The following is a 15,939-nucleotide window of genomic DNA, read 5'->3' on the forward strand; positions in this document are numbered from 1 at the left end:
ATATCATAAAGGATTCTAAAGAAAAATGTAAATTAAGTGATGATAAATTTTTTGTATTCATTTTCAGCATCCCATTCTTCATTTTATGCCCCTGCCTCCTTTACACCCTGACCTCAAAGTACATAATATGGTCTTCTGTTTCATCTAGGTCTATTTGTGTAGCTCAAAACGCTGTCATTTGGTCCAGTAGTCTGTTTCTCCCCTTCCAAGTGGTAGAGCCAGGTTCAATTCCCAGTCAATGTACCTCAAGTCTGACCACCAACCTGTCTCAGTGAAAACATGTGTGTTGCTATGATACGTAACAAGTTTCAGTGGAGCTTCTGGTCTAAGGCAGACTAAGAAGAAAGTCCTGGTGATCTACTTCTGGAAATCAGCTAATAAAATACCCATGGACCACAAAAGTCTAATCCCATTATGCATGTGGTTGCCATTAGTTGGGGCCCTATTAGACAGCAACTAATGATAATACTAGGGCTTCACTCTCGCAAGGTCCTGTTACATGACAGACATCAACTAATTCAAGCTGTTAATAGAGATAGAGCCTTAACTTCAGAGGAGACATGGAGAAAATTTAGACTTGATCTCTCATTTTTACAGTTGAAAAACCCCTATCTGCCAATACTGACAATTAAGTGTTGCAAACAATGCCCCTTTCTCTCTGTAATGAATTAATGTTTTCTTTTATTTCCATAAGAATTAGTAGCACTTAAAGAATTATCTATGACTCATTGCATATGACACAGCTAATTTCACATTTAGAAAGCATTGCCAGAAAATCTTGCCTTTAAGAAGGCATACCTTTCTGAACTGTCATAAAATCAACAGCTACCTAAGTGCTCTGGAAAACACAATGAAGTTATGGAAATTAGGCTACTGAGGAAAGATTTACTTTACCCAGGTTTTCTGAAGCAAAGTCTTCATCCAGTGGGAGAAACTTCCAGTAAAGAAAGAATGACAATTTACATACCATAGAAAGGCTAATCAGCCTCAGGTCTGAGTCACAGCCTGCCTACTTGAGACATCCTGGGAAATCCCTTTTTAGAAGAGAAGAAAATTAAAATCACAGTTGCTATGCTTATAATCGTATTCTATGCAGTTCACATAGTCACTTCTGTTCATTTTTAATGAAAAATTATGCAGTTTTCTATCATGAATTCATTTTTTAAATTTGTATATTTGGTCTCACTGTAAAGGACACCATAAGAGACATTTCCCCCCTCTTTTTTCTTTCAGTTTTCCAAGGCTCCTGAAAAAACAATTTCCCTGGCACATTTTTTACAGGACACAACTAGAATGAATGGTGCAGAAAGTTCTACGGAGCATGAAGAGGTAAGAACACGTTTCTAAGGATTGAGTTACCAATATCTATCATGGGCAGCACTTCTACTAGCCAATTATGTAATAATTAATAAGACGAGACGATGACTAGTTTGCTTTCTTTAGCTAAAAGCTGTTCTATATTTTTTGACAGATATTATTTAATGAAACACACAAAAAAAGGGTGATGGACATTGCATTTTCTTTAACCTTTCTGCATTACTTTTCTTCTTTTATAAAATTTCATGTGTTCCATATTTTGCTTTTGGCTCAGAATTATTTTGTAAAACACAGAACTTAAGGAGAATACTGTATTGAGGTGATTAGAAATAGATCATGTTAGAATAATTCAATAGCTATAGTAATATAGTAATATAGATAAAATTAATACTAGATAAAATACTAGATATTTACTATAGATAAAATTACTGTGTCTTAGGAGATAAGGAGACCTAGTGTGATGATGTAGGATAAGCACTGGACTTATTGAAAGGCTAACTGAAAGGCTGGTAGTTCAAACCTACCAGCCATTCATGTACAGGGTTGCTATGAATCAGAACCACCTTGATGGCACTTAACAACAGGAGCAGAATCAATATTATAAATTGAATGAACGAATGACTGAAAATTCTTTCTTAAAGTTTCTTAGAGATGTCTGAGGTGTAATGAGAATCTAAGTTAAATTAATTTGTTCATTTAAGACTAATTTTGCGATGCTGGACATGAGTCTCTTAAGAGTTGTTATGAGTGACACAATAAACAAGGTGGGGGAAAAGCCTAGATACTTTTTACATATATTCTACTTTTGGGTTATGCTATTCTATAACCAAAACCTTAGAATCAATGACTAAAAACTTTATACTGCAGCAGTTGATATCTTAATTAGCAACTTGAAAGGAAAATAAATACAAATGAAAAGTTTCCTCAAACCCTTTGTATTTGGTTGATTTTGCTTCATTTTAGTATTTATCTGAGACATATGAACCATGTCACAATGGTGAGTAACTCCATAGAAATGTCTGCTGATATATTTATGGCTTATAAGAAATTCATTTTCTCTGTATTTTCTATTCTATTTCCTCTATCTGTTTTCATTTCTGTGCTTTAAAAATCATTTGAAAGCATTTTTTCTGCCAAGTTTGTTGGTGGTGGTAAGTGTTATAGAGTAGGTTCCAATCACAGAAACATTGTATAGGGTTTCTGAGGAGCAGCTGATGGGCTTAAACTGCCCACTGTGTGTTTAGCTGTCCAGTGATTATCCCAAAGCACCAGACCAGGAATAAAAAGTAGCTTTTCAGCAACTCTTAGTTATTAAATAAAAACCTACAGTCAAAATATTTTTTTCTTCTTTTGAAGAAAATTACTAATGATAAAATAAGAAATAAAAAGGAATACACACAAATATATATCAGTTTTTGCTAGTCACAGATTTTGGCTTACTTTACAAAAAAGAAGAGACTTTTTAGAGGCAAAAGTTCATAGTCCCTTGGAATGGGGCTCTTGACTTTTTGTGTGAATTATCGTAACTTGGGAAATTGGTTTCAAGCAGAACTGTCCTGACTCCTCCTTCAGAAATTCTGAACCAGTGTTCTTAACAAGCTTGTAAGGTGACTCTGATGCACTCTTGTGGTGAGAACCACAGGTCTAGACTCTAGTCTCATTGCATCTACTGCTTCTCTGGACTCATTGTGCATTAGTGGCACTGTAGAATAAGTCCTGGACCACAAAGTCATTTGAACCACAAGGTGTCGACAGTTCAAGTTCTTCAGTTGTTTCTTGGAAACCCTACACATGGTCTCGATATCAGTCGGAATAGAGGTAACAGTACTTAACAATAACAACAGGGTTGGCTCACAGAATTTTCCAAATCAAACATGCCTAATGTTTAGTCTGTTCTGATGCAAAATGGGTCCATTCTCTAGGAAGTCTTTCTCCTCAAAAGGAACAATCCAATTACAGGGTCCAATATAATTGTCATATGGGTCTTAATATAATGCTCAGCCAAACCAGATTCATAAGGTCATTATCTGAATTTACAGACCCATGGAGGACTGTCTCATTTGAAAGGTGATCTTAATTATGAACTGGGTCTAAATGAGAAGAAGAAAACTAAACACTAATAGCTATAAAACTATCAAACTCAGTGACATCAAGCCGATTCTGATTCATAGTGATTCTGTACGAGTTTCCAAGACTGTAAATATTTACAGGAGTAGAAAGTTTCATCTTTATGTGACATTTCTCTGACATCTATGGTGGTGGTGATTATGTCTGTTCTAACTCATAGTGACCCTGTTTGAGGTGAGCAGCAGAGCTTGAAATCCACTACACTGCCAAGGGTCCTTCTAACATCTATGGTGGTGGTTAAGTGCCATCGAGTCAGTTCCAACCCATAGTGACCCTGGATAGGGTTTCCAAGGAGCAGCTGGTGAGCTTGAACTACTGACTTTATGGTTCAAACTGACTTTGCAGTCTAGTGCATTAACACACAGATCCACACTAGGACTCCTCTAACATCTGTGTTATTGTTGTTGTTAAGTGCCATTGAGCTGGTTCCGACCCATAGTGACCCTGTATAGGGTTTCTGAGGAACAGCTGATAAACCTGAACATCTATAGAGACATAAAATACCATCAAATTCTTTAAAAGTTGAAATATAGGTAGAGAGAAGATAGAAAAATTCTGTTTCCAAAATTATTTCTAATGAAAAAAGTCAAGAAATTTCACAATGATAGCAAAAGAGTTAGTTCCTGTAAAAGTTTCTGGCAAAGGCCAACATGTTTTGAAAATATTTCTTAATTGTCCGTGAATATTTTTAAACAATACCATGATCCACAGTAACTAATGAATATGAAACTGCATAGCAGATTTAGGGACTATCCCCATCACCATGTTGTTGTTGTTAAGTGCTGTCAAGTCAATTCTGACCCAGAGGGACCCTGTACAGGGTTTCCAAGGGGCAGCTAATGAACTTGAACCACCGACCTTGCAGTTCAAACAATTTTGCTGCCTGATGCATTAGCCCACAGCGCCACAGCAGGACATCACCCCATGCATTATATTAATTATATGAAATTCAGATGAGATGGTAATGAGAGGTACAATGGAAAAAACAGTCTTTTACTTAAGTGAACTTCATTGGTGGTCAATTTAGGCAGATGAGAAGCAGAGTTCAAAAAGCTTTAGTGTTTTCTTTAAATGAACACATTGATGCCTGAGGGTGGAGGGGAAGGGGTAGAAATGTAGCATAACTATTTTACTATGTTAATAATTCACTGGTGTTCTGGTGTGGTGCTGTAAGATAAGCACTGGACTGCTTCTAAACACAAGGTTGGTGGGTCAAACCCACCAATCACTCCACAGAAACCCTATATAGTTATGAGTTGTAATGACTCCACAGCACTTCACAACACCAATGACTCATTATTGATCTCAATGTGGGATCTAGACACTTACTTGAAAGCACTGGTTAAAATTACACAATACCCAATAAATCTACATCCACCTCTTTACCAATACTTGTATTATGTTTGTTTGTTTGTTTTTAAGGAAGCTAATTGTGACACTGGACTGCTAACCACGAGGTTGGTAGTTCAAACCCACCAGCTGCTCCTTAGAAACCCTATACAAGGTCCCTTATAAGTGAGAACCACTCAATGGCACAACAATTAATTGTAGTTTTACAATCAATTTGTTCCCTATGAGCTGTTATGTGGTCTTTTGTCTTGATGGTTCTATCACTCCTCTGTACTATTCAGAATCTTATTGACAACATGCACACATCTACAAAGATGACATTATTGAAATGTTTTCTATGTAAATGCCTGAAACATACCTGACTGCTATAAGCTATTAAACTGTGAAATGTCATTTTTTTTAAAGATTCTAAATACAAATTCATGAAATTCTAATATGTGGGCGAAAAATGTATATTTCCATAAAAATGTTCTGTAAGGGTCGCTATGAGTTGGCATCAACTGGACTACAGAGGATTTTTTGGTTAGGGGTGGGGGAAGGCAGGAACATGCCTACTAAAAAACACAAAAACTCAGCAACTGGGTTGAAACCACTAGATTAATTAGCAACCCAACACTTAGCCCTCTGAGTCAAACCGCTGGATTAATTAGCAACCCAACACTTAGCCCACTTAGCCCTCTGGCTCCTTTTTCCTATTACAGACTTATGATTTGTTAACAAATTATTTTGATAATTAAGTTATGTACAGGAATCTAAAATACAACATAAAGCTGATTTATTAACTGGTCACTATGAAATAGCAATATGTAGTATAAGATATGCATTCAACGATTAGGTCAGTTTGAACCACAAGGTTGGTGGTTCAAACCCACCAGCTGCTCATTGGAAACCCTATACAGGGTCGCTATGAGTCAAACCCACTTGAAGGAACTTAACAACAACAACAATAAAATTAAAGACTCATGGTGTGGAATCCAATATTTTTTTAAAAATCATGTTAGTTGTTCATACGGATGAGGTTTGTGAAGAACATATTTCTTCTGTTTCTTTTGGGGACTATTTTCAAGATTCTTTTTGTTTTTTCTTTTTAAGTGTGCTCAATCATCCAGAAGAAAGAATTTGACAAATTCTCTTGAACAAAAGATAAGGTGCTTGGAAAAGCAGAGAAAAGAGGTAATTTCATTGAAGCCCCATGTGCCATGACTTAATGCTGAAAATAAAATAAAGAATGTATTTCCTAGTTAGTATCTTTTATTTTTGTTATTGGCACACAGTATTTACATTCAATATAAACTGGATTGTATATTCTTAAGAGCAAATGGTTTACTGTTATTCACATCTATCTCAGTGTTTGTGAAACTATGAATGAGAAATTACAAAGTGATGACTCCCAGTAATTATAATCCTGATTTCCTCAACACTTAGCTATTTCCTCCACATGGACCATGTGAATTTATCACCAGCACCCTTTATACCTGAAAACTTGACACATCTTGAAACTCAAACTGTCAAAGGTTTTTCAGTACAGTTTACTTGCAGCATTAGTTGTGAGCCCAAATACATAGGCAGTAAGAACCACTATCATAACAAAAAATGAGGAGCATTGATAGCATAATGGGTTACGTGTCAGACTGCTAAATGCAAAGTCAGCAGTTTGAAACTATTAGCCACTACAAGGGAGAAAAATGAGGCTTACTGCTCTTGTAAAGATTTACAACCTTGGAAGTTCTATACAGGGTCACTATGAATCAGAACTAACTCCAGGTCACACAACCACCAACATCATAAAAAATGTTTGTTTTTATAGAATGAATAGGCATATGATGGATATTATTCTGAATGAGTTGTGCTTTCCAGAGTCTTAAACTCAAAACCAAGCTCACTGCCATCGAGTTGATTCCAACTCATAGTGACCATGTATGGAGTTTCTGAAGCTGTAAATCTTTAGGAGAGCAGAAAGCCTCTTTTTCCTCCAGATGAACACCTAAGAGGTTTGAATTGCCAACCTTGCAATTGGCAATGTAGTACTTACCCTAAAGCATCACCAGTATTCCTTTTCTGAGTCTAATGAATGTTAAAACTTCTTTACTCATTTTTGGTAGGGAAATAGGTGAAGAGTATAACAATTTAAGCATATGTCAAAGTACAAGGGTGAGTCAAAAATTATCTACACTCTAGTTATAGAATTTATTTTAACTGACTTTTAGAAAAGGCAAATGCATCATTTTTTGATATAATATTCTTGCTTTTCAATACACTTTGTCCATCTGTTGACAAGCTTTTGTATTTCGTTATTAAGAATTGTTTTAGGCTGAGTTGTGAATGAGGAATGCATCAGTGGTGAATCTTTGTCCTCAAAGGGCTGCTTTCAGGAGACCAAATAAGTGAAAGTCTGATGGAGCAAAATCAGTACTATAGGAGGAAGTTTTAACGCCTCAAAATGGAGGTTTTCCAGAATGTCACCAGTGTGGGCAGAAGTGTGTGGATGTGCATTATCATGCAACATCATAATGCCCTTGGATAGCAGTCCTTTGTGTTTCATGTGAAGTTTAGGCTTCAGTTCTTCAGTGAGCAGGTCACTGTAATGAGCACTGTTGATTGTTGAACCTTTTTCCTGATACTGTTTCAATGCTGGTCCTTGAGAATTCCAGAAAACTGTAAGCATCAATTTTCGAGCTGTTTGTTGCCTTTTGAACTTTTTCTTGGTAGGCAATTAAGGATGCTTCAATTCCATACTCTGTTGTTTACTCTCAGATTTGTAGTGATGAATTTATGTCTCCTCACCAGTAACGATTGTTTTTACAGAAATTTTTACCTCCCTTCAAGTATCTGTCAAAATCTTGCATGCAGATGTCCAGATGCCTCTTTTTATACTCTTCTGTGAGTTGTTTCAGCACCCATGTCGCACAAACTTTTGGAAAGCCAAGTCTGATGTGGATATTTCATAGGCAGAACCATGGCTGATTTGCAAATGCTTTGCCATTATCTGTCATATGCATACTCAATGTCATCAGCCGTGGACATGGATGGTCATTTTAACATAACCAGAGTGTGGATAATTTTTGATTCACCCTCATATATGCCTTACATACATGTTGCCAATTTTGTCATTCCTTTTCTAAACCATTCTAAATATTAACATCCTTCATGTTCTCTCCCATGGTGCCTTTTACTCCTCTTTGATTTTTCATAGAGTGTTGTGACCAGGAAAATTACTGATTTACAGCAGAGTAATGTTACACTTGTTGTTGTTAAGTACTGTCGAGTCTGTTTCAACTCATAACAACACTGTAAAGGGTTTCCAAGGAGAAGCTGGTGGGTTTAAACTGCCAATCTTTTGGTTCACAGTCCAGTGCTAATCCTACAGCGACACACCAGGAGTCAATATTGCTATCAAAATTTTAATCCCTAAAATCTAAAATGGTAAAATATATTTAAATTATAATATGATAGAGTCTTACACTAAATATCCATGTCTATTCCCAGTATTAGCATTACCTAGTAATTAACAATCCTGGTGTGGTCACTATGAGTTGGAACCGACTTGGTGGCACACAATACCAACAACAAACCACTCTGAGTTAGGTATTTCTTTCTTAATTAGGAGTAAGTCCTACTAGTTTATTTTTACCATGTTGACTATTTTCTGGGCATTTTTCCTAAATAAACAATTATTTACATTTCTCTTAATCTAAGAAGTTGAAATTTTTTGCTGTAAGAAAATTAAGACACTGGCCACAGTGTTTTTGGCACTGTATATTTCGTACATAGTTTTAACAGTATTAAATTGTTTGCAGCCTGAAATGTTTCTAAATCTGGTCTTTGTGGCAAAACTATTATTCTGTGAAAATGTATACTTCCCAAAAGGTAATATTATGCATTAGTTGAATATAATACAAATTACATGTTATTTCAAAAAACACATTTTTGCAAAAACACAAATAAAGCAAATGACTATCAGTTAATGGAGGCTGGAATTTGTTAGTATCAATTCTGCATTAAGAAAAACAGGAAATAATATTTCATTACAGTAGCATGTAAACAGATAGAACATTATGTAAGAAACCTACCCTTGCCTATAAGTAATAAATATTACAGAAAACCATCAATACTTCCAAGTTTTCATCAGATTCTGAGTGGATTAATCAAAGAAGGTGTAAATTCAAATAACTAAGAAAACTTAAAAGTAACTGATAAATTGGCAAACTGTTTAACTGACTAGCCAAAGTATATCCAAGACATGAATGTTTGTTTTTTCCACATGTAACCCAGTTATTAAAAAGTAAGAGTATGTTCAATTAAATTATCTCAGCCAAACCAGATATTGATTTCCAGAAAGGCATTTTATTTTAACCAACTTTCCAAATGGAAATAAATCTTTTATTGACTCATTAAATTTTAATGATTTCAGCTCCTAGAAGTTAACCAACAATGGGATCACCAATTTAGAAGTATGAAAGAGTTATATGAAAGAAAGGTAAATACCTCTCTCTGTTTCAAACTTGATTTTAATCAATAATGTTGGTGGGGCCAAGGCTGTGAAGACTCAATAATTTTGGCTACTGGAGTAAATCTATGGATATCCAATTGTTGAGAACTGAGTTAAGAGGTTGCTGAGTGCACTATGTGCTTCTTGGTACTGATGATTGATTAATCAACAGTGTCAGTGTTATATTCTGAGCATGGCTAAAGAAAGGTGCTAATAAAAAACAAAACAAAAGAAAACAAAAACCCTGAAGCAATGGCTCCAAAGTTCTCCAGCACAGTTCTTGTACCCCACAAATATTTCCCTTTGTTTTCAGCAGCAACAAACATGCAGAATTATATAAGAGATGAAGGTAGTTTACATTTTATACTGCTTTCCTATGCTAGCTCTCCAATTCTGTAACTCGATAGCATAAATTACGTCCACCGAAAAAAACAAAAAGTGCTAATAGTGAAAGTGTGAGGGAATGTGGGGCCTCCCCTCCTCTCTAAAACTGGCAAGAAACTTTTGTTTGGTATAGAAAAGATCTTTTATTGGGGGGGAGGGGGCGGCAAAAATCCCTTAGTAAAGTCCATTTATGATTTTAAATCATTCTATCATCAAATAGACAAAATAAATTCCTTTCAATCATTCTGAAATCAGAAACTTGACCACAAATGAGCACTATAGCTCTTTTCTTTGTTTTTACTTCCTCATTTTGATACTCCTAAGTATTAAATCTAGAAAATGCAGTATAAGAGTCCCCATACTAAGAGGATGGTCAGGCTGCATACCACGGGGCAGTTTGTGTCTCAAGATTTTAAAGGAATTGTTTTCAGAGCTAATACTTAAGCTGCTTTCCTGACTAGATTGCAGGTAGGAGCTCACTTGAAGATGTTAACAGGTTTAATGCTAAAGAAGCATGTCTCCAACACGTCTCATTGGACTGTTGTCACTCTGACATCTAACTTGTCATCCAGTAATAGGTCAAGTATTGCAAGGCAAAGGCCTTGTTTGTTTTTCTCTGGAGTAGGTATATTCTACCTATTCCTGCACTGCCCTTTCCAGCTTATGCAAGGCACGTCTTGAAAGCAATACAATGAGAAACTTTAAGGCTCTGTTTTGTAAAGACTAAGTCTTTGTTCTCTTAGAAATGGCTTGGTTTGACTAAAGTAGGGAAGATGTTTTACTTTTTCTGATCCAGGAAGCTCCATTTTTTAAAATGCAAATATTCTAGTCTATATGGGAAGGAGAGCCTGTCTGGACGCCCAGGACGTCTCCAAATTCATAGGCTGGGAATAAATCCAGGAATGTGTGGACTTTGGAAGAGGTGTCTGTAACTGTTTGTGAATGACTTCCTCAGGTCACAGAGCTGAAATCGAAACTGGACGCGTCAGAAAAGTTCCTCAGCAAGCTGGAGGAGGAGCAACTGCAGTGTCAGAGGGAGACCGAGAGGCAGCACCAACAGACACAAGACCAGCTGCTGCAGGAAGAGGTGGGTGAGGTTCAGGATCAGATTAAACATTGGGAGGTTGTTTCCGGTTAACTAAAGAGCTACCGTTTTTTACTAAAAGTAGACTCCCTTTCCAGTGACCAATGTGCAAGAGGGTATAGGTTGCACAAGTCCCCAAGAACCATAAATAAGGGTGCCAAAGAAATGGAAATAAATTGAAATAAGGAGTCCTGGTGTGGCGCTTTGGGTTAATGCGCCAGACTGCAAAGCCTTTTGAACTGCAAGGTCGGCAGTTCAAGCTTACCAGCTGCTCCTCAGAAACCCTATACAGGGTCGTTATGGGTCGGAACCGACTCATAACCGACGGCACTTCACAACAACAACAACAAGGAAAAAGATGTCCTGCTATCTTCCTGCACTGAAGCACTAATAAACATGTAGCAATTTGCCAGGCCCTAGTGTGGCGCTGTGGGTTAATGCGCCAGCCTCAAAGCCATTTGAACTGCAAGGTAGGCGGTTCAAGCTCGCCAGTCGCTCCTCCTCTGAAACCCTGTATAGGGTCGCTATGGGTTGGATTCGACTCCACTTAACAACAACAATAGTGTGGCTATGGTAGCATAGTGGTTACGAATCGGGCTGCCAACCTTAAGGTCAGCAGTTCGAAACTACCAGCCGCTCTGCAGAAAAAAGATGAGGCTTTCTGCATCCTACTTTTAAGAGCAGTGTTTGGGATCTGAAAAAAAACAACTCATGAATGGTCAACTAAGGTGCTACTATTGGTCTCTCCATGTGTGGAACAAAGAAGAGTGACAAAAATTGAAGATGCTTGGGACCCTGTACAGAGTTTCCGAGGCTGTAAATTTTTATGGGAGCAGAAAGCCTCACCTTTATCCCACAGAACAGCTGATAGGCTCAAACCATGGACCGTGTAGTTTTCAGGCCAGTGTTTATCACAGCTTGTTATTGTTGTTAAGTGCTGTCGAGTTGGTTCCGACCCATAGCGACCCTCTATAGGATTTCTGAGGAGCAGCTGGTAAACTTGAACCGCCAACCTTGCAGCTCAAACAGACTTTGCAACCCAGCGCATTAAAGCACAATGCCACACCAGGGCTCCTATCATAGATTGTTGTTGTTGTTGTTGTTAAGTGCCGTCGAGTCGGTTCCGACCCATAGCGACCCTGTACAAGGTTTCCAAGGGTGTAAATCTTTACGGGAGTAGAAAGCCTCATCTTTCTCCCGCGGAGCGGCTGGTAGTTTCGAACTGCTGACCTTAAGGTTCGCAGCCCGATTCGTAACCACTACGCTACCAGTAGCCTAGAAAATCCTACTTGTCATATAGGGTTGATAAAGGTAGTAATCGATTGGTTGGCACCAAACAGTAACAACAACCAACAAAGAGACAACCTATTTGTAGATCTGGTGATGTCTTTTCAGTCATTATTTTGACTTAGAAGAAAATTAAGTTTCTCTTGGATTTTTATTTATTTTTTAAAATAGTGCTTAATAATATCAATATAACTATATCTTGTATGAACTCCTAGTGTGGTGCTGTATAATAAGCCCAGGACTAGCAGTGTTTCCTTCCAGTTCAAACCCACCAGCTGCCCCTTGGAAACCCTACACAGGATCTCAATGAGTTGGAACCGACTCCACAACCACTTAACAACAACAACACTTAGTATTTGTATTGCATTTGCATATCAGATGTTCAATCTATAGAGAACTTTACAAATTGGTATTAGATTTATAATCATAAAACATGACATTGTTTTTAAAAATTTCAACCTTATTATTTAATTTAAAATTCTCAGCACGAGTGTGAGGAAGGTAGCATTTCCTCCATATTAAAGATAAGAAAACTAAGGTGCAAGGATGTTAGGTGACTAGATTAATAATATATGGGAAGTGGGATTTGAACAGAGTTCAAAGGTTCCATTAATCCTTACTATCACTAGACAATTACAGTTAAAATGATGGTTTCTTTTAAGATATACTTTTTCATCTTATTTCACTTTCAGTTACTGGATTATATGAATGGTAGAAAAAGAAAAAGAAAACTTCAAACTCTAATAACCTATCATTTTTTTCAGGCTCATTATAAAACAAGAACTATAAATAGTCTCAGATGAAGTCATATAACTAATATGATCAGGCATATGGAGTTATTTTAAGACATGCATAATTCTGAAGGCAGTGTCTGAAATTCAGTGAAGGCAATATGAGTTCAGGTTTTCCTACCTTGCTATAGTTGTATCTATCACTATGAGTCAGAGAAAATAAGTCACAGCAACTCTACAGACACCTAAGTATGAGAGATGAAGTCTCACTATTCTGGCTTCTAAGAAGCATTCTGGCTGCACTTCTTCTAACACAGGTTTGTTTGCTCTTCTAGCAACCAATGGTACTTTTAATATTCTTCTTCAAAACCATAATTAAAATGCATCAGTCTTTCTGTGGTCTTCCTTGTTCATTATCCAACTTTCACATGCATATGAGGCTATTGAAAATACCATGGCTTGGGTCAGGCACACCTTAGTCCTCAAACTGACATCTTTGTTCTTGAGCACTTTAAAGAGGTTGTGTGCAGCAGATTTGCTTAATGCAATATATCAAAGTATTGCTTGATTGCTGTTTCCATGATGTTGAGGGTGGATCCAAGCAAAATGAAGTCTCTGACAAATTCAAACTTTTCTCCATTTATCATGATGTTATTTATTGGCTCAGTAGTGAGCATTTTTGTTTTCTTTATCTTGATATGCAACCCATACTGAAGCCAACTTTGAACTTCATCAAAGCATTTTAAGTTTTCTTGTCTTTCAACAAGCAAGATTGTATCATCTGCACATCATAGTTTGTTAATTAGTTCTCCTCCACAATTATTTGCTTAGCATACAGACTGAATAAATATGGGGTAAGAAACAACCCTGATGCATATCTTTCCTGATTTAAAACCATTAAGGGTCCCCTTATTCTGTTTGAACAACTCCCTCTAGGTCTAAGTACAGGTTCCTCATAAGCACAATTAAGTGTTCTGGAATACACATTCTTCACAATGCTATCCATAGCTTGTCATGATATGCAGTTGAAAGCCTTTGCATAGTTAATAAAGCACAAGTAAATAAATATCTTTCTGATAGTCTCTGCTTCTGCCAAGATCCATCCGATGTCAGCAATGATATCCCTTGATCCATGTCCTCACCTGAACCTGACTTAAACCTCTGGTAGTTCCCTGCAAGTGTACTTTTGCAGTCATTTAAAAATTATCTTTAGAAAGTGTTTTCTTTTATGTGATAGTAATAATTGTCAATGTTTCCCACACTCCATTGGGTCACTACTCTTTGGAATGGGCACAAATACGGGTCGTTCCCAATCAGTTTGCCAGATAACTGTTTTCCAAATTTCTTGGCATAGATGAAAGCATTGAGTTAGTTACGTTTTTTGTGTCAACTTATCAGGGCCACAATTCCCATTAGTTTGGATGTTGAGATGTGGTTATCAGCATGGTGAGATCTAATACATCTATGACGATTGGCTACAAATAGTGCAGTTAACACTATGATGATTGGCTATAAGCAGCCAATCAATTGAAAGGATGTTTCCTGGGGGATGTGTCCTGCTTTCAAATAAAATGGACACTCAGGCAAAGCTTGCTTGCCTTCTGATGGGTGTAGATCTTGTATGAGGCTCATCCTCCAACCTCCACTTCTGTGGATTTGAGCCAGTGACCTGATTTATTTTCTGCCTGCCTTCCTGTTGAACCTGTCTACTGATCATAGTTCATCTGACTCAGACTTTGGACTTTCCCATCTCTACAACTGTGAGCTGTTTCCTTGATATAAATTTCTATGATATAAAATTCCCTTTATACATATACATATACACCAATTCTGCTTTTCTAGAGAACCCAATGTAAGATGATGAGTAAGTATCTCTAGTGCTGTCTCAATTTGTTGGAAGATTTCCGTTTTTATTCCATCAAATCCCAGAGCCTTGTTCTTTGCCAGTACCTTCAGTGCAGCTTGGACTACTTCCTTCAGTACCGTTGGCTGTTCATCTATGCTACCTCTTGAAATTGTTGAGCACTGACAATTTCTCTTTGGTACAGAGAATCTGTGTATTCCTTTCATCTTCTTATGATGCTTTCTGTGTCATTCAATATTTTTCCCATAGAATCCTTAAATATGGCAATTCTAAGCTTGAGTTTTTTCTTCAGTTCTTTAAGCATGAGAAATTCTGAGCATGTTCTTTCCTTTTAGTATTCTAACTCCAGGTCTTTATATGTTTCATTATAAAAATTGATTTTGTCTCTTCAAGCTGCCCTTGGAAATTTTCTATTCAGCTCTTTTACCTCCTCATGGCTTCCATTTGCATTAGAATCTCTATGCTGGAAAGAAAGTTTCTGAGTCTCTTTTGACATTCCTTTTGGTCTTCTCCTTTTTTTCTTCTTAATGATCTTTTGCTTTCTACCTGTATGATGTTCTTGATGTCAACCCACACTCGTCTGGTTTTTTCATTAATATCTAATGCATCAAATCTGTTCTTGAGGTGATATCTAAATTCTAGTGAGATATGTTCAGGATCACAGTTTGGCTCTCATAGATTTATCTTAATTTTCTTGAGTTTCATTCTAAATTTGCATGTAAACAATGGATGGTCTGTTCTACAGACTGCCCTGGCCTCATTTTAACTCATTATTTGGAGATTTTTCACCATCTCTTCCCACAGATGTAGTCAGTATAATTTCTGTGTATTCCATCTGGTGAGGTTCATGTGTATCGTCATCTTTTATGTTTTTTATAAAAGGTACTTGCAATGAATAAACTCTTGGTATTGCAAAATTCTATCATGTGATCTCTAGCATCATTTCTGTCACCAAAGCTATATTTTCCAACTTCTCATCTTTTCTCTTTGTTTCCAACCTTTGCCTTTCGATCATCAGTAGTTGTCAGTACAAATTGATTGCATGCTTGACCAATTTCAGACTGAAGAAGTTGTTAGAATTCTTCAATTTCATTATCATTGGCTTTAGAGGTGCATAAAAGTTCTGATATGGTGCTGTGGGATAAAGCACTGGACCACAAGGTCAGCAGTTCTAATTCAATATCCACTCCTCAAAAGCCCTATACAAGTTTGTTATGAGTTAGAACTGACTCAATGGCACTTAACAACAGCAACATTAAACAAATCCTACTCTTTGCTTCATTTCAAGGATTGCAGTCCCCTCCAT

At 36.9% G+C, this 15,939-nt stretch overlaps 1 protein-coding gene across 1 annotated transcript in view; it reads left to right on the plus strand.

Moving 5' to 3' along the window:
- TNIP3 (TNFAIP3 interacting protein 3) overlaps positions 1-15,939 on the plus strand; it is a 228,725-nt gene that overhangs the window by 174,005 nt on the left and 38,781 nt on the right. Inside the window, exons 5-8 of the mRNA XM_006866289.1 lie at positions 1,243-1,329; positions 5,887-5,967; positions 9,206-9,271; positions 10,623-10,754. Coding sequence (XP_006866351.1) covers positions 1,243-1,329; positions 5,887-5,967; positions 9,206-9,271; positions 10,623-10,754 — 366 coding nt within the window. The remainder of the gene's footprint in view (positions 1-1,242; positions 1,330-5,886; positions 5,968-9,205; positions 9,272-10,622; positions 10,755-15,939) is intronic.

Source organism: Chrysochloris asiatica, unplaced genomic scaffold (assembly GCF_000296735.1).
Source record: "Chrysochloris asiatica unplaced genomic scaffold, ChrAsi1.0 scaffold00088, whole genome shotgun sequence".
In the NCBI taxonomy this organism is placed as follows: Eukaryota; Metazoa; Chordata; class Mammalia; order Afrosoricida; family Chrysochloridae; genus Chrysochloris; species Chrysochloris asiatica.